At 38.6% G+C, this 20468-nt stretch overlaps 1 protein-coding gene across 1 annotated transcript in view; it reads right to left on the reverse strand.

The window, feature by feature from the left end:
* LOC120867543 (serine/threonine-protein kinase MRCK alpha-like) overlaps positions 1-20260 on the reverse strand; it is a 61915-nt gene extending 41655 nt beyond the window's left edge. The window contains exons 1-5 of the mRNA XM_040245949.1: positions 20190-20260; positions 12602-12695; positions 12097-12227; positions 10426-10490; positions 5700-5776 (exon numbers count right to left, since the gene is read on the reverse strand). Of these exons, the coding sequence (XP_040101883.1) occupies positions 5700-5776; positions 10426-10490; positions 12097-12227; positions 12602-12695; positions 20190-20260 (438 nt within the window). The remainder of the gene's footprint in view (positions 1-5699; positions 5777-10425; positions 10491-12096; positions 12228-12601; positions 12696-20189) is intronic.
* Between the last annotated feature and the right edge of the window lie 208 nt (positions 20261-20468).

Below are 20468 nucleotides of genomic sequence, written 5' to 3' on the forward strand. Positions count from 1 at the left end.
TGTGACATATATTTGTTTCTGTATATTGACATTGTAATCAACATATTCTGCACATATAATATACTCTGCATATTGATTTTTATATACTGATATGGTAGTCAACCACCTTGCTAAACTATTAATAATTCTAATAATTTATTGAAAAGATCCTCAATTTCATAATGAATTTTATACTCGGAAACATAAATTTTTTAATTTTTTAATTTTTATACTTTTTTGCACTTCATACTTTTCATTTTTTGCTTTGTTCATAAATATAAAAATAGGAAAGCTTCAGTATTTCACCATTATACAGTTATATACATATATAATTATTATATATAATGGTGGCACTAGTGGTAAAGAGGGCTTCCCAGGTGGTGCTAGTGGTAAAGAACCCACCTGCCAATGCAGGAGATATTAAGAGACATGGGCTTGATGCCTGGGTTGGGAAGAGCCCCTGGAGGAGGGCATGGCAACCCACTCCAGTATTCTTGCCTGGAGAATCCCATGGACAGAGGAGTCTGGTGGACTTTGGTCGATAGGGTTGCAGAGTCAGACATGACTGAAATGACTTAGGATGGAGGATAATAATATTATATAACATATAATAATTATTATATAATATTAAATATTATTATTATATATGACTTTTGTTGCTGGTGCTGATATCTTTGATCAGATAAAGAAAGTTGTTTTCTATTTCTAGATTGGGAAGAAGCGTTTTGCTTTTCCATTATAAAAGGCTGTTGAATTTTTTCAGATGTTCTTATGCTTTTATTGAAATGATATGATTTATATTTTTAATCCATGAAAATCAAGATGGTGGAGTAGAGGGATGTGTGCTCATCTTCTCCTGCAAGAACACCAAAATTGCAACTAGCTGCTAAACAACTATCAACAGGAGAATGTTGGATCCCACAAAAGAAAGATACCCCATGTCCAAGGGCAAAGAAGTCCCAACAAGATGGTATGAGAGGTGTAATCACATTTAGAATCAAATCTCATAACTGCAAGAGATGCTCAGAGGGTACAAATAAAACCTCATGCTCAGCAGGACCCAGGGAAAGGTGCAGTGACCCCCACAAGAGACTGAACCAGACTTGCCTTTGAGTGTTTGAGGGTCTCCTGTGGAGGCACAGATCAGCAATGGCCTGCTGTGGGGACAGGGGTTCTGGCTGCCTCAGACCTAGGAGGCACAGTGTGTAGCATAAGTCATCTTGGAGGAGGTTGCCATTAGCCCCACCATAGAGCCACTGAGCCTACAAACTGGAGAACAATTATACCAAAGAAGTTCTTGCACTGTTGCAAAAGTTCTAGGGCTCAAAACAGACTTTCCAACCTGGGGATCTGAGAACCCTCTGGGAATTTGACTTTGAAGGGCAGTAGAATGGCACCCCAGAGAAGGCAATGGCACCCCACTCCAGTATTCTTGCCTGGAAAATCCCATGGACAGAGGAGTCTGGTAGGCTGCGGTCCATGGGGTCGCTGAGAGTTGGACATGACTCAGTGACTTCACTTTCACTTTTCACTTTCATGCATTGGAGAAGGACATGGCAGCCCACTCCAGTGTTCTTGCCTGGAGAATCCCAGGGATGGCGAAGCATGGTGGGCTGCCGTCTATGGGGTCGCACAGAGTCGGACACGACTGAAGCGACTTAGCAGCAGCAGGATTTGATTACAGAACTTCCGTAGGACTGGGGAAACAGACTTGGAGGGCCAAACAAAACCTTTTGTGCACCAGGACCCAGGAGAAAGGAGCAGTGACCCCACAAGAGACTAAGCCAGACTTTTAATATTTTTAATCTGTTACTGTGTTATATTTTTAATGTGTTACTGTGTTATGTTGATTCATTTTCCAGGAGGAAAAGGGGACGACAGAGGATGAGATGGCTGGATGGCATCACCAACTCGATGGATGTGAGTCTGAGTGAACTCCAGGAGTTGGTGATGGACAGGGAGGCCTGGCGTGCTGCAGTTCATGGGGTCACAAAGAGTCCGACACGACTGAGCGACTGAACTGAACTGAACTGAACTGAACTGAACTGAACTGAACTGAAAGTGAAACTTTGTGTATCTGTTCAGTTCAGTTCAGTCACTTTGCTGTGTCTGACTCTTTGCAACCCCATGGACTGCAGCATGCCAGGCCCTGTCCAACATCAACTCCCGGAGCTTGCTCAAACTCATGTCCATTGAGTTGGTGATGCCATCCAACCATCTCATCCTTTGTCATCCCCTTCTCCTTCTGCCTTCAATCTTTTCCAGCATCAGGGTCTTATAATACCAAATTGGTCATGCTGAGTTATTCTTTTTATTCTGTTTAGCAACTTGTTTTAAAGACTTAAAATTTTTTCAACAATTTCAGGATTTCATGAGAATTCCCACTGTACAGCTAAGAGTATACAAAAGGTCAAATTTGGTAAGTGTATGGTGCAGATGTTCTATCACTGGGCAATAGTGATGAAGTATACTGAAAACAGTGTATATAATCTTTGATCTGTTCCAAGGAATACCATGGCAATCAGCACAGCTGAAGCCGTGGATGTTCTTGTTAAATTTCAAACTAAAGTTCAAAGAATGCTTCTGTAACTTCAGCCAAAATTGTGGATTGTATACCTTTCTCTTTAACAAACACATGAGCATCATTATCCTAGCCTTACCCTCAATAATCTTTTAATGAGTGGCTAAAATTTAAAGCTGTGTTTTCAGTTAAGACAAAACCTGTATTGTTCATAACAGGTATAGAACCAACAAAATACTCATTAATGTCAAAAGTAGAATTCTGTATGTTCACCAGTAAGATTAGACTTCTTCCTTCTAAAATATTCATTATCAGGTTTAGGTATCAGGTTACACTAATCACGTAAAATAATTCGGAGAGTGTCTTAGTCAACTACAGCTGCCAAAACAAAATACCATGGATTAGGTGACTAAACAGCAGGCATGTATTTCTCATAGTCCTGGAGGCTGGATGTTTTAGATCAGGGTGCCAGTGTGGTTGGCTTCTGGTGAGAATTTTCCTTCTAGCTTGCAGACAGCCAGCTCCTCACTGTGCATTCATATAGAAGAGGCCACCAATACTATCAGACAAGGGTCTCACTCTTACAATCTCATTTAACTGTTTAGTCGCTAGTCGTGTTCAATTCTTTCTGATCTTATGGACTATAGTCTGCCAGGCTCCTCTGTCTATGGGATTGTCCTGGCAAGAATACTGGAGTGGGTTGCCATGCCCTCCTCCAGAGGATCTTTCTGACCCAGGGATCAAACACTCATCTCTTAATGGTTACTGCATTGGTGAGTGGGTTCTTTACCACTAATATCACCTGGGAAGCCCATAAATATACATAAAGATAGATAAAAGATACAGACATTGTAAGAAATTGTCTCACATAAATAGATCATAAATAATTTCCTTAAATGAAAGATTAAAACATATAAAATATATAAACATAAGGACATATAAAAAGATACAGATATTATAAGGAATTGGCTCACATAATTATGCAACATAACCAGAAGGAGATATTGATACACAAATAGATAGTGATATAAATTCCTGTTGGTTCTGTTCCTCTGGAGAAACCTAAACCAGATTTTGGTGCTGAGAAAAGACTGGTTCCAAATTGGGAAAGAAGTATGTCAAGGCTGTATATTGTTACCCTGCTTATTTAACTTTTATGCAGAGTACATTATGCAAAATTCTCATCTGGATGAAGCACAAGCTGGAATCAAGATTGCCGGGAGAAATATCAATAACCTCAGATATGCAGATGACATCACGATTATGGCAGAAAATGAATAGGAACTAAAGAGCTTCTTGATGAAGGTGAAAGAGGAGAGTGAAAAAACTGGCTTAAAACTCAGCATTCAAAAAACTAAGATCATGGCATCCAGTCCCATCACTTCCTGGCAAATAGATGGGGAAACAATGGAAACAGTGAGAGATTTTATTTTGGGGGGCTCCAAAATCACTGCAGATGGTGACTGCAGCCATGAAATTAAAAGACAATTGCTCTTTGAAAGAAAAGCTATGACAAACCTAGACAACATATTAAAAAGTAGAGATATTACCGACAATGGTCCATATAGTCAAAGCTATGGTTTTTCCAGTAGTCATGTATGGATGTGAGAGTTGGACCATAAAGAAGGCTGAGCACCAAAGAATTGATGCTTTTGAACTGTGTTCTTGGAGAAGACTCTTGAGAGGCCCCTGGACCACAAGGAGATCAAACCAGTCAATTCTAAAGGAAATGAATCCTGGACCTTCATATTCCGTGGGGTCACAAAGAGTCAGACACGACTGAGTGACTAACACTTCCACTTCACATGAATGAGCCCATAGGACATTATGGTAGGTGAAATAAGCCAGTTACAGAAGACAAATACTACATGATTCCACTTATGGGAAAAATCTAAAGTAGTCAAACTCATAGAGGTAGAGAGTGGAATGCTGGTTGCCGATGACTAGAGGAGAGGAAAAATGGGGAAACATCTGTCAATGAGTACAAAGTTTCACTTATGCAAGATGAATAAATTCTGGAGATCTGCTGTACAAAGTTGTGCCAATAGCTAACCATATTGCATTGTGTACTTGAAAACTTGTTAAGAGGGTTTATGTTAAGTGTTCTTACAGGAATGGCAGGAAGAGACCATATTTCTGCCAGGGATGGCAGTCCAGTAGTTAGGACTCCCTGCTTCCACTGCTGAGGGCCTCGGTTCAGTCCCTGGTCGGAGAACTAAGATCCAATAAGCAATGTGAAGGACAAAAGTGTTTCTACAACAATAAAAAGAAGCACAAGGAAATTTTTGGAGGTAATGGATAGATCTATTACTTTGATTGTGGTGATAGTTTCAGGGGTGTATGAGTATGTACAAAGTCATCAAATAGTATACATTAAATATGTACATCAGTTGTAAATCAATTGCACCTATATAAAGTTTTAAAAAATAAATAAATAAAATGAAACATCTCTATTAACTCTTATAGTTCTTAGTTTCCTGACTGGAACCAGACACATATCCAAGGAGTCCCCAGAAACAGAATGGATAAATAAACTGTTGTATATTCACATAATAGGTGATCACATATATTGAAATACAGTTGAACATATTATTGAGCTTCCCTGGTGGCTCAGATGGTAAAGCGTCGGTTAAGGAAATGGCAACCCACTCCAGTATTCTTGCCTTTACTACACATAAATGAGACTCACCCACGCAAAGCTGTGATACAAAAGAACCTGTACAGTGTGATTCTACTTACATACTAAAATTAAATCCTCTTGTTTAGGGATGCATACATTCACTAGATGTAAAAACATAACAAAAAGCAAGGTGAGCAGCAGAGTGGCAATTGCCCCCAGCAGAAAGAGAGGGCTTGCTGTTTCTGAGGATGGGCACCCTTGTGGGACATCAATCATCTTTCTGATTTTCACCTGAGAGCAGGTAACAGAGGTGTTTTACGTACCTTTCTCTATGTGTGTCAGAATTCACGATGTAAAATATTTTGTTATTTTAATTCTAATATAGATGACTTTATAGCCTACATAAACTTGCAGCCTTATTTCCATGAAAACTGTTTCTTTGTTATGTGCTTATGTCAAGCCTCCAGTTCTCTCCCATGGAATATTAAAAGAGTTTTATTGCAAAGGGAAGTGCTACTCTGAAAGCATGAGTGACTTCTGAAGTGGCTGCAGCACATACCCAAGAAGTTTAGTACTTACTTCCCACTGAGCCACGGCATTAGAAGTTGTATTGAAAAGTGCCAAGGAAGATGAACTTGGGTCTTGTAACACGAAACCTGGAAGACAACAGCAAGCAGTTTAAAATAAGAAAACTGAAACCAACATTCATGCCTTTTTCAACCTTAATCTCTTTAAAATTGTTTTCAGACCACATTTTTTGAGATAACCTGACTTATTATGTGTGTGTGTGCGTGCTAAGTTGCTTCAGTTGTGTCTGACTCTGTGCGACCCTATGAACTGTAGCCCACCAGGTTCCTCTGTCCAAGGAATTCTCCAGGCAAGAATACTGGAGTGGGTTGCCATGCCCTCCTCCAGGGGATCTTCCTGACCCAGAATAGGAAACCATGTCTCTTACATCTTCTGCATTAGCAGGCAGGTTCTTTAAAACTAGTGCCACCTGGGAAGTCCTTGTATACATATTTAAATCAAAATAGGTTTATATTTATTTTTATATATTAAATATATCTGAGAATTATGCATCTCAAGTGAAATAATTTTAGCAAATTTATATAAACTTATAATGAAACTATATAAATAAATTATGTAAGTTTTCATGAATTAACTCCTGTGTGTCAAGTCATTGCTTTCTTTTCCTTAATAGTATTACATTTAAATAAAATTTGAAAAATTTTTAGAAGACTCAAGGGGATTTCAGCAATATGATCATGCCAATGATAGATGCTTTTTCTATGTTAGCTTCTTCCTACAGCAGGAATCAATTTCAAATTATTCCTCCGAGGTACCTGGTACAATTATCTGTTAGTATCCACAGGATATGGCTTCCAGTACCCCTTGCGGATACCAAAATCCTCCGATGCTCGAGTTCTTTACATGAAGTAATGTAGTATTTGCATGTAATAACGTACCCACATCCTCCTCTATACTTTAAATCATCTCTAGGTTACTTATAGTACTGAATGCAATGTAAATGCTATGTTAATAGTTGCTGGAAGCTGGCAAATTCAATACAAATTCTATGTAAATAGAAGGGTGCACAGCAAAGTCAAGTTTTCCTTTTTGGAACTTTCCATAAATCTTTGATTTTGTATTTTTTATCTGAGTTTGGGTAAATCCACAGACATGGAACTCACAGATATGCAGGGTCAAATGTATGCATTTCTTAGCCTAAGTTATCTATAAGAAGAACACAGGCAGATATAAAACAAATATTAATTATACTTAAAACTTTTATGGTAGTATCAAGGCTTTATTTATTTAGACAAAATAAAATAGCCAACTACAAGTTTCTTTTTTTCCTTAAAGGAATTTTAAAGAAATTCCATACATTATCATTTAGCAATTGTATGAACTTTAAATATATTAAAAAATAAAATCTCATGGTATGAGTATACCTTTATTTAAGTACAAGAGAAAAAAAGTAGGAATTTAGACCTTCTCCAGTAAGCATACATTTAACAACTGATATTGCCATAAGTTTGAATTTTCCAGCTCTTAATTGCTAACACAATTTCTTAATAGTCAAATAAGGAAATGTGTTCAGAAATGTCACATAATACTGCATAAAGATTGTACTGCTCTACACCATTCAGGGGAAAAAATAATGGTAAAAATAAAACTGTGACAAATAAAAATGAAACAGTGATAGACTTCATTTTGGGGGGCTTCAAAATCACTGCAGATGGCGACTGCAGCCATGAAATTAAAAGACGTTTCCTCCTTGGAAGAAAAGTTATAACCAATCTAGACAGCATATTGAAAAGCAGAGACATTACTTTGCCAACAAAGGTCTGTCTGGTCAAGGCTATGGTTTTTCCAGTAGTTATGTATGGATGTGAGAGTTGGACTATAAAGAAAGCTGAGTGCTGAAGAATTGATGCTTTTGAACTGTGGTGTTGAAGAAGACTCTTGAGAGTCCCTGGGACTGCAAGGAGATCCAACCAGTCCATCCTAAAGGAAATCAGTCCTGAATATTCATTAGAGGGACTGATGTTGAAGCTGAAACCAATACTTTGGCTACCTGATATGAAGAGCTGACTCATTTGAAAAGACTCTGATGCTGGGAAATATTGAGGGCAGGAGGAGAAGGGGATGACAGAGGATGAGATGGTTGGATGGCATCACCGACTTGATGGTCATGGGTTTGGGTGAACTCTGGGAGTTGGTGATGGACAGGGAGGCCTGGTGTGCTGCAGTCCATGGGGTCACAAAGAATCGGACAAGACTGAGCAACTGAACTGAACTGAACTGAAAAATAAAACTTCATGTGAAAAGCTTAAAATGTTAGCTTGATAAAGTATTGTGATAATATATAGTCTTTGTTTTTAGGTTCCTTCAAAAAAATGTCAAGCTTAGCACTACTCCCACTTATCAAGGTTTTGGGGTCCCAAAGGACCCGATCTACTGGTGCTCTGTAGTGAGCAATACCCTGGCCTTGATTGCTTTGCTAGAGCATCTGCCTTGAGGCCACCACCATCTGAACTTGCTATGTCACTTATTCTATATTCAGTGCATCACTTATTCTACCTCTCTCTTGAATTAGGACCTATCTTGGTTCTTGTCTTTGTAAGGATACTCAAGTTCTTTTTAATTGTTTCTTCTATTGTCCATAAAAAGTCAACCCACAAATATTTATTAGACAAATATTTACTTCTAGAGTTTGCCTATCTTGAATTCCTGATTCACCTATCCTTTCAACTCCAGAATGCTGATCAGCTCTTGCAGGTTCATCCCACTCTGATACAGTCCAATGTGAACCAAAAAACTGTGGAATGAAAGGAATGGTGAACTCAGACAGGCGGAAGCTCCGCTAACATGTTTGCTTAAGAAGCAGCTCTGTTGAGAAAATGAAATACCCCTTCAAAGCGTTAAAGGTAACACCCACAGTTTATTTTTTCAATAAATTCTTTATAAATGAAGTATTACTCAGCCATAAAAAATAATGAAATTGGGTCATTTGTAGTGATGTGGATGAATCCAGAGTCTGTCATACAGAGTGAAGTAAGTCAGAAAGAGAAAAGCAAATATATATTAATGCATATATATGAAATCTAGAAAAATGGCACTGATGAACCTAGTTTCAGGGCAGGAATAGAGATTCTCTATGTCTATAGAGAATAGACTTGATGACACAGCAGGGGAAGAAGAGGGTGGGATGAACTAAGAGAGTAGCATTGACATTATACACTTCTATGTATAAAATAGGTAGCTAGTGGGAAGTTGCTGTATAACACAGGGAGCTCAACCTGATGGTCTGTAACAACCTAGAGGGGTGGGGAGTGGGAGGGAGGTTTAAGAGGAAAGGCCCTTACGTAACAGTTCAGTTGAGTTCAGTTCAGTTGCTCAGTCATGTCTGACTCTTTGTAACCCCATGAATCGCAGCATGCCAGGCCTCCCTGTCCATCACCAACTCCTGGAGTTTACCCAAACTCATGTGCATTGAGTCGGTGATGCCATCTGACCATAACATCCTCTGTCATTCCCTTCTCCACCTGCCTTCAATCTTTCCCAATATCAGGGTCTTTTCAAATGAGTCAGCTCTTTGCATCAGATGGCCAAAATATTGGAGTTTCAGCTTCAACATCAGTCCTTCCAATGAACACCCAGGACTGATTTCCTTTAGGATGGGCTGGTTGGATCTCCTTACAGTCCAAGGAACTCTCAAGAATCTTCTCCAACACCACAGTTCAAAAGCATCGATTCTTCTGCACTCACCTAGAGCCAGCCATCCTGGAATGTGAAGTCAAGTGGGCCTTAGGAAGTATCACTACAAACAAAGCTAGTGGAGGTGATGGAATTCCAGTTGAGCTATTTCAAATCCTGAAAGATGATGCTGTGAAAGTGCTTCACTCAATATGTCAGCAAAATTTGAAAACTCAGCAGTGGCCACAGGACTGGAAAACGTCAGTTTTCATTCCAATCCCAAAGAAAGGCAATGCCAAAGAATGCTCAAACTACCACACAATTGCACTCATCTCACACGCTAGTAAAGTAATGCTCAAAATTCTCCAAGCTAGGCTTCAGCAACACGTAAACCGTGAATTTCCAGATGTTCAAGCTGGTTTTAGAAAAGGCAGAGGAACCGGAGATACTTATGGCTGATTCACATCGTTATTTGGCAGAAACCAATATATAACATTATAAAGCAATTATCCTCCAATTAAAGATTTTTTAAAAATGCACCATGGAAAAAAGTGGAGGAGGATCAGGAGCATCCTGATGCAAATCTGAGGCATCTCCCATGATGATGTCTCCTCAGCTGCACTTCGCGATATCCCCACTTTGACTCCTACAGCTCTGAACACACAGACACGCACTGCCTCGACTCTGTCTAATTTGAATAGCAGATTTTCCCGTTGCCAGAGAGGCTTTGCCTTATGCTGTGACACATGGGAGCTTCCCAAAACTGGGATGTGACTGGTACAAATTGAAAAAATTTAATTACGAAAGGTCTTTGTAAAAGGTAATTCCACTTAAAGTAAAATACTTTGCTTCCACTGTGATAGAAAAATCTCTAAGTTGTATAAAATAAAACCAAACAAAACGACTCTTTGAACATTTTATCAAACAAGAGTAGACATACACACAAACCTTAACCTTGGCTCCAAGCTGGCTTATGAGAGCTAATCTTCCACCTGCATAGTAAACTGGTTCCCTTGTAGTTAACTGGACTTATGGACATGGAACTCAATAGGTACTGATTTAGGCAACAGTTAGCTCCATACACTTTTAGATCTGAGTATCTCACCTTTATTCAGGTGTTCAGTTTCTAACCACAGGTCAGATTGGTACTTCTCTCTGGCTTTCCTTTTACTAAAAGAGGCAGAGAAAAGGGAAGACACCATTAAATGCAAAGTGCAGGAGACTGACCTATAAGTGGATCTCACTTAGCTGGAATGTAGGGCTAATGCAGTTAGAGACTTCAGTCAAGCTGAATTTATTACTTATAACATTCCAAATAAAATGTGTCAGGATTTGTTCCATAGGGAATTGAAATAATGGAACAAATAAATGTATATACATATACTATTTTCTGTCTGATTTACATGTCTGCTGCTGCTGCTAAGTTGCTTCAGTTGTGTCCAACTCTGTGCAACCCCAGAGACAGCAGCCCACCAGGCTCCCCTATCCCTGGGATTCTCCAGGCAAGAACACTGGAGTGGGTTGCCATTTCCTTCTCCAATGCATGAAAGTGAAAAGTGAAAGTTTCTGTCTGATTTACATGCCTACTTTTAAGCAAATGTGTGAACTGAGATGCTCTGTGCATAAGAGGAAATAATGTGCTTTTTTCTGAAAGATTATACAGATAGCTGTTTATATTGTATCATCCACACACTGAGCAATGTCTTTTTCATGTTTAGATGAAGTATACTGTATAACTGGATCATTTGTAACATATGAAGCTTTTGGCTTTAAGTATTTCAACATTTACACTGAAGTTGATTCAAATGTTAATAATTACAGTCAAGTGAATTAGTCTTTAAGCCTGAAAGAGGCCCTCAGAGGCTTACATTTCTTCTTGACTCATTAAAATGACTCTTTTGGAGCACACTGATGTAGGAAACAGCTGTCATGTTTATATTTTCACACTGGCTTTGAATTTTCTTGCTTTTTTCCCTTTTACTCTGTGATACTATACCACTTCAAATACACTGATGTATTTATTAGCTATGTTTACTGTCTATTTGTATGATTATCATATTGTCATACACACTGTTCTTGCCTGGAGAATCCCAGGGATGGGGGAGCCTGGTGGGCTGCTGTCTATGGAGTCGCACAGAGTTGGACACGACTGAAGTGACTTAGCAGCAGCAGCAGCATACACATTGTTGGAGTTTAATTTGCTCTATGTTTGTGGTAAGAATGAAACAAACTGCTTTACTGACCAGCAAACAGAATGGAGAGAGGCACCCTTTAAAAAATACACATATTGCCATGTGCAAGTTACAGCTATAATTAAAAATATATGGAAATTAACCTCAGTAGAAGTTAAAGGTCATTTAATAGTTAAAGGTCCATGGGAAATATGCCACATTTTGAGTTTACCTCATTCTATTACTATTCAAAACATTTTTTTCTACATATACAAGGTATTTTTTACTAGAGGATTTGGGGTACCTGTGAATCAAGGACATTTTGCAAATAAGGAGAAAACAACAGAAATTTCATTCACAGATGATTTAGTTTTTAGTATTATTGATATCATTTTGTAGAGATACTGGAATCAATTAAAGCCTATTGAAAGTACATATGTTAAAAGTAACTAACTGCTTTCAAACTTTCATCATTTTTCATACAAATAAATCTAATTCTTTTTTTAAAAAAACCCATACTTTATGTCTTAGGAAGAAACTAAACACAACACTTTGCAACCAGATTATAAAACAATCATTTTAAAAATGGTATCAGTTGGTCTCACCAGTTTAGAGCGACTGGCACAGCCTCTGGGAGGATCTTTCTGGAAATTTGCTCTCTGTCCAAAGCTGACTCCAACATAATCAGAGCTGACATATCCAGTTTATCACATGGCTCCATTGCCCCTGGCATTTTCTACAAAATCAGGTAAGTAGGTTTTGAGTTCCATCTTAAGTTTACAAAACTTTAAATCACCTCTAGAAAAAGTTAGGAGATGCTGGGGACTATTAGTTTTCTTGAATAGTAAACAGAAAACTGATTGTTAAAATGTATTGTTTTTCAATAAATTTGGGGATAGTATTAAAAATTCCTGTGAACAGTCTCATTTTTATTCTTATAATTCTGATAAATGCCTCCCTATCCAAAAAAAGTAGGGCTGATCTCTTATGAAAAGGCATTTTTCAGGTTGAAATCCAATGAGCTGAGATTATTCAGCAAGTTTATTATCATCATTTTAGCTTTCCTTTTTTCCATTTTATGAGCCTTCCTGGGCTGGGACTGACACTCACTCTTGCTCCTAAAACCAAGCTGGAACTTCTTAAAGACTCCTCTTCTTTGTTTTTTTCTAACACCAAGTCCTGAGACTCTTTTTCATCCTTGATGCTATAAAATATAAAGTAAAAGACAGATAAAGGCAAACATGGAAAAAAAATTAATCAACCTAAATGAGGATAAAGAAAGATACAGGAGAGCAAATCTTAGCATGAAGTATTTAAGGATGTAATAAATACACTGATGTATTTATTAGCTATGTTTACTGTCTATTTGTATGATTATCATATTGTCATACACATTGTTCTTGCCTGGAGAATCCCAGGGATGGGGGAGCCTGGTGGGCTGCTGTCTATGGAGTCGCACAGAGTCGGACACGACTGAAGTGACTTAGCAGCAGCAGCAGCATACACATTGTTGGAGTTTAATAACAAATAATTTCTGACCAACAGAAAAGAGTAAAAATCTAAAGATACCTCTAAAATATATATTATCCTGGATTTTCATAATGCTCATAGAACATGTGAAATGGTTGACCAGATTTAGGCCACACTGGACAAGAGTAGACTACTTCCAGGTTCAGATCATGTAGTTGGAGAAATCATTAATTCAAGGCAAAGATAGTTTTCAGTCAGTTCAGTTCAGTCGCTCAGTCGTGTCTGACTCTTTGTGACCCCACGGACTGCAGCATGCCAGGCCTCCCTGTCCATCACCAACTCCCAAGTTTTCTCAAACTCATGTCAATTGAGTTGGTGATGCCATCCAGCCATCTCATCCCCTGTCATCTCCTTCTCCTCCCGCCTTCAATCTTTCCCAGCATCAGGATCTTTTCAAATGAGTCAGTTATTTGCCAAAGTGGCCAAAGTATTGGAGTTTCAGCTTCAGCATCAGTCCTTCCAATGAATATTCCGGACTGATTTCTTTTAGGATGGACTGGTTTGATCTCCTTGCAGAATAAGGGACTCTCAAGAGTCTTCAACACCACAGTTCAAAAGCATCAATTCTTCGGCGCTCAGCTTATAGTTTTACTGACTTAATTAAGGAAGGTCACTATTCCAAACTGTTTCTTCTTACAGACTAATTTAAATATTAATGTCACCATTGAAAATCCACACTATGCCCATATGTAAAATAGCTTACTGGTAAGCATAGTGTTAAGCTTCTCTGGTGGCTCAAAGGGTAAAGCATCTGCCTACAAGGTGGGAGACCTGGGTTTGATCCCTGGGTCAAGAAGATCCCCTGGAGGAAGGAAATGGCAACCCACTCCAGTACTCTTGCCTGGAGAATCCCATGGACAGAGGAGCCTGGTGCATGGGGTCGACAAAGAGTCGAACACGACTCAGCGATTTCACTTTCACTTTCAAGCATAGTGTATGGGTCCCTTGCTAGCTCAGCTGGTAAGGAACCTGCCCGCTAATGCAAGAGACACAAAAGACACAGATTTGATCCCTGGGTCAAGCAGATACCTTGGAGAAAGAAATGGCAACCTGCTCCAGTATTCTTGACTGGAAAATTCCAGGGACAGAAAGCCTGGCAGACTACAGTCCATGGAGTCACAAAGAGTCAGACACGACTGAACATGCACACACACACACATGCATTATATACAGTCTACACTACTTTATTAATATACCAGCATTACACCTCCATTCCTAGATGATCACTCAGTTAATGGGATAATTAGTCCTATCACTCCCTAGGAAACTCTGCTGCTGCTGCTAAGTCGCTTCAGTCATGTCCTGCTGGGAGCCAGCATGAGGAATCCCACCCATGACAAGGTCATTCGGCAGAGATCTGATGGGCAAGGCAAATCAGATCTCAGGGTGTCCCCCTGGTATTTCCTGAGCATGTACCCCAAAACCAAAAATCTTCTGGCCTTTGTACTCTGCTTTTCCACTCTTCTGACACACTCTGGAAAAAAGTCAACTCAGGGCTTTAGTCTTCTGCATTTGAAAGGGAAGTTTCAGTTAAACCCCCTCTGATAACTCTCTAGCTTGCCTAATAGGTTCTCCCGGACCTCTTACAGCTTGTGCATTGCTTACAGCCCCCCAACCACGAGAGGCACAAAGCTTAAAAGCATCTTAAAGATACAGAGCCTTTTCTAAAGAGCTAAAAATCATATTGGTGATGGGTTTTCACTGTTGACTCAATGATTGCTGCCAGGCCTCCATATTCTTTATCTTTTAGGCACCTGGGAGGACATTAATCAATTAAATGGGATATGAAAAAAGGTATATAATAGTTTTGATGTTAGCAACACTAGACTTTTGAGTTAATTACTTTTCTTTTGTTATAAATCACTGTACTCCTTTTACTTGTTATAAATTGCTGTATCTTTGCTATGTAAGAATGTAACTTTATTTAGTGTTTTCTGAGAGTGGCACCAGACTTTGAGAAGAACAACACAAATAAGTCTTCTGGTTGACAAACCCTTATCAAAAAAAAGGCTGTAAAATGTTAATTGGCACTTTTGGCCAGACGATGATATAAATCACCTAAGACTTGGGTATACAACTAGGTATGCAGAGAGAAAAACCTGGTTTTGATAAGAGTCTGGGCTGCTAACGCTGCATAACTTTGCATTACCCATTGATCTCTATGTACAATCAAAAAGGTATAAAGGCCTTTCTAGACAATAGAGGCTGGGCCAGTCATTGGAAGGACTGGTTTCCCCCGTGTCTCCTCTTTACTCTAAACTCCCATCTGGGGCGTGGAGGCTCGCCATGTCTACTTACTTGTCCTGGCTTCTAAGATCCATGCAAGAGGGAGTCCAAGGTGGGGCACCCTCCAATATTCAAGAGGATGCTGGTGGCCTAATGTAGATGGTGCAAGCTCCTTGTCTGGAACTTTATTGGCTTTCCACGTAAACCAAGTTATTTAGCCTCCTTTTCTCCACTTAATTTTCCTACTATACTATTATTTCCTAATCTTATATTAATAAATAAATAAGCTTTTTCCTCGCCAACGCCGTCCCCGCTTCGAATTCCCTGGATCCACCAGGGCTGGACCCCGGCAGTGTCCAACTCTGTGCGACCCCATAGATGGCAGCCCACCAGGCTCCCCCATCCCTGGGGTTCTCCAGTCAAGAACAGTGGAATGGGTTGCCATTGCCTCCTCTAACAGTGGCTGCTGCTGCTGCTGCTAAGTCACTTCAGTCGTGTCCAACTCTGTGAGACCCCGTAGACGGCAGCCCACCAGGCTCTGCCATCCCTGGGATTCTCCAGGCAGGAACACTGGAGTGGGTTGCCATTTAATTCTGAGGCTGGCAAATAAAAAATGCAAATATAAAACCAAATGAAAGAAAATTTTGGACATACAAAGATGTAGGAAGCGTACGACACAGACTTTTCTGAAAGAAGTCCTCCAGGATGTTCTCTAGTGCAAGACAGACACTGAATTCAAGAGAAAGGGAAGACAGGAAACACAAGAACACGGACACATAATTAGTAACTTACGATTACATCTAAAATATTGTCAGTAAATAATAAACTGGATCTAAACTCCCGTATAATGCCAGAGTTAGAACTGGAGTGAAACTATCAGAATTATTTTTTTAAAAATTATTAAAAATTATTTTTAAAAAATTAATTAATTTATTTTAATTGGAGGCTAATTTACTTTTCTGGTATTCAGCTGCATGAGCTGCTTGTATATTTTGGAGATTAATTCTTTGTCAGTTGCTTTATTTTACAATATTATGGTGGGTTTTGCCATACATTGACATGAATCAGCCATGGGTGTACATGTGTCCCCATCCTGAACCCCCCTCCTATCTCCCTCCCCAGCCCATCCCTCAGGGTTGTCCCAGTGTACCAGCTTTCGGTTCCCTGTTTCATGCATCAAACTTGGACTGGTGATCTATTTCACTTATGGTAATATACACGTTTCAGTGCTATTCTCTCAAATCATCCCTCCTTTGCCCTCTCCCACAGAGTCCAAAAGTCTGTTTTTTCTATCTGTGTTTCTTTTCCTGTCTCGCATATAGGGTTATCATTACCATTTTTTCTAAATTCCATATATATGCATTAATATACTGTATCAGTGTTTTTCTTTCTGACTTACTTCACTTTGTATAATAGGCTCCAGTTTCATCCACCTCAGTAGAATTGATTCAAATGCGTTCTTTTTAATAGCTGAGTGATATTCCATAGTGTATATGTACCATCGTTTTCTTATCCATTCGCCTGCTGGTGGACATCTAGGTTGCTTCTATGTCTTAGTTATTATAGACAGTGCTGCAATGAACACTGGGATACACGTGTCTCTTTCAATTTTGGTTTCCTCGGTGTGTATGTCCAGCAGTGGGATTGCTGGGTTGTATGGCAGTTCTGTTTCCAGGGTTTTAAGGAATCTCCACACTGTTCTCCATAGTGGCTCTACTAGTTTGCACTCCCTCCAACAGTGTAAGAGGGTTCCCTTTTCTCTGCACCCTCTCCAGCATTTATTGTTTATAAACTTTTTGATAGCAGCCATTCTGACCAGCGTGAGATGGTACCTCATTGTAGTTTTGATTTGCATTTCTCTGACAATGAGTGATGTTGAGCATCTTTTCATGTGTTTGTTAGCCATCTGTATGTCTTCTTTGGAGAAATGTCTGTTTAGTTCTTTGGCCCATTTTTTGATTGGGTCATTTATTTTTCTGGTATTGAGCTGCATGAGCTGCTTGTATATTTTTGAGATTAATTCTTTGTCAGTTGCTTCATTTGCTATTATTTTCTCCCATTCTGAAAGCTGTCTTTTCACCTTGCTTAGAGTTTCCTTTGTTGGGCAAAAGCTTTTAAGTTTAATTAGGTCCCATTTGTTTATTTTTGCTTTTATTTCCATTAGTCTGGGAAGTGGGTCATAGAGGATCCTGCTGTGATTTTTGTCAGAGAGTGGTTTGCTCATGTTTTCCTCTGGGAGTTTTATAGTTTCTGGTCTTACATTTATATCTTTAATTCATTTGAGTTTCTTTTTGTGTATGGTGTAAGAAAGTGTTCTAGTTTCCTACTTTTACAGGTAGTTGACCAGTTTTCCCAGCACCACATGTTAAATAGATTGTCTTTTCTCTATTATATATTCTTGCCTCCTTTGTCAAAGATAATGTGTCCCTAGGTGCATGGATTTATTTCTGTGCTTTCTAATTTGTTCCATTGATCTATATTTCTGTCTTTGTGCCAGTACCATACTGTCTTGATGACTGGAGCTTTGTAGTATAGTCTGAAGTCAGGCAGGTTGATTCCTCCAGGAACTATCAGAATTCTTAACCAAATGCAGAAAGAATACAAAAGCCCTACTCTCAGTGTCTCCACTGCCTCCACTGTCTCCAATTCAATCTTTATGAAGCAATAGTTCTCATAGAATAACGACTCTGCTGGATTAAATCAATTCCTACCAGTAAATAGGCAAATTTTCTTAACACCTTAGAAAATATATGCTGTATAGAAAAAAAATGACACAATTTTGAATATTTTAATTGTTAACAAATACTTAGAGCACCTTGTATCCGAACCATAAGAGGTAATATCAAAGATTCTGAATTTAATGTACTGAAAAATACATTTGCTTGAGTCTGATCTCCAGAAAGTTTGTTAGGCTCAATTATGATGCTTTTATATTAAGTGTAATTATAGTGGAATTTTTGAAACAAGCATGCATCTCATATATACTTACATATGATACATGATACATATATGAAGGGCTTTTAAGAGAAAAAAAATATTTTCTAGTGTGGCTTTCCTGCATGTTAATAATCAAAGAAGCAAACTGGATGCAATGTTTGAACAAATTCTTAGGGAAATTAAAAGGAAATAATTGCCTAATGACAAATCATAATGAAAAGAGTTTAGACAGAACACACAAACCAAAATATGTGCAAGGAAGAAACATAACAGTGAGACCAATGTAGGCATTGGTCACATATTCCCGGGAATCAATTTGGTTCTACCTCCTAGGACTAATATGAGTCTAAATATATTAAAAGCATCTGAGAATTAAGACACAAAATGGAAAATTGTTATTTATTTAGCTGGCAGAGGAGTTAGAAGCATCTGGAAATATATACATTCAAAACATCATGGCAAATAAATAGGGGGGAAAGTGGAAACAGTGACAGATTTCATTTTCTTGGGCTCTAAAATCACTGAGAACAGTGACTGTAGCCACGAAACGAAAAGACATTTGCTCCTTGGAAGAAAAGCTATGACAAACTCAGATAGCATATTAAAAAACAGAGACATTACTTTGCCAATAAAGGTCCATATAGTCAAAGCTATGGCTTTTGCTAGTAGTCATGAACGGATGTGAGAGCTGGACCATAAAGAAGGCTGAGCGCCAAATTGATACTTTCAAACTGTGGTGCTGGAGAAGACTCTTGAGAGTCCCTTGGACAGCAAGGAGATCAAACCATTCAATCCTATGGGAAATCAACCCTGAATATTCACTGGAAAGACTGATGCCAAAGCTAAAGCACCAATACTTTGGCCACCTGATGCGAAGAGCCGACTCATTAGAAAAGACCTTGATGCTGGGAAAGATTAAGGGCAAGAAGAGAAGGGGATGACAGGGATGAGATGGTTGGATGACATCAATGACTCAATAGACATGAGTTTGAGCAAACTCCAGGAGATAGTGAAGGACAGGGAAGCCTGGCATGCTGCAGTTCATGGAGTTGCAAAGAGTCAGACATGACTTAACAACTGAACAATAATATACCCAAACCTCAAAAGATATATGGATACATATATACATGCGTATGTGTGTGTGTGTGTGTGTGTGTGTGTGTGTATATATATATATAATTTTTCCCCATTTACTTTGTCTATCACTCACTCTCTCTCCATATTTTTTTCTAACTTATTTCAAAATAAGTTGCAGACACAAGGATTTATTACCCTTAAATACTTAAATATAAGAACACTTCTTATATAACCACAGTACAAAAATAAAAAATTAGAAATTAAACATTGACACACTATTAACTAAAATACAGACTATATTCAAATTTTAAAAAATTGTTCTAATATATATTTACATATGTTTGTATATACACACATACGTATATGTGTGTATACATATTTATATATGCATATTGTGGACACACAACTTTTTTGTTGTTATTTTTAAACATACACCAAAAAAGAGTTCACAGAAAGTGTCATAATTTTAAGTCTCATTCAAAACCTTAAACTTGATAAATCAAGAAAGTAAATTGAAGGATGTTTGATAAACAGTTCATTGCCTAGTTCATTAATTTCATGATGTATTTTAAAATAGTGTGAGCTGTATTTCTAAGCACCATTTCTTGCTATAATTAGTGAGAAAAGAAATGAGAAATTTAGCTTAAAAAATATTTTGAAAGCAGAAGTCCAGAGATCCAGCTCTAAGTATAAATGCTATTTGGTGTATATTTTTTTAAAGTATAATTGAGTTATTACTGGTAAATTTGGAGAAGGAAATGGCAGCCCACTCCAATACTCTTGCCTTGATAACCCCATAGAGTCTGGCATGCTACCATCCATGTGGTTGCAAAGAACTGGACATGACTTAGTGATTCAGCAACAGTTGTTAAATTAACAGGAAAAAAATTGTAAAAAAAAAAAAAAATTGTAGATGGGCCTGACATACCTTCCTGATGCATTCTTTAAAGGCTTATAATCATTCAGCCTATAGAATAAGGAAGTTCTGTCTTTGCTCATAGTGACATGAACAGTCCCAGGGTTTCCCTTCCTGGAGATCTTGGTGGAGAAGGAAGGCCGAAAAGTCTAGCTCTAAGTCATCCAATTGTCCAAAAGATCTGCCGGTGTGAGGCCAACTGCTGCTCCCTGGGACTGGAAGGGTTGGGCTCTAGGGTTCCAAGGTCAGTTCTGACTTCAGTGGCAGTTGAGTGAGAAGACTCAACTGTGC

The sequence above is a fragment of the Oryx dammah genome, unplaced genomic scaffold (assembly GCF_014754425.2).
Source record: "Oryx dammah isolate SB20612 unplaced genomic scaffold, SCBI_Odam_1.1 HiC_scaffold_1, whole genome shotgun sequence".
Taxonomy (NCBI): Eukaryota; Metazoa; Chordata; class Mammalia; order Artiodactyla; family Bovidae; genus Oryx; species Oryx dammah.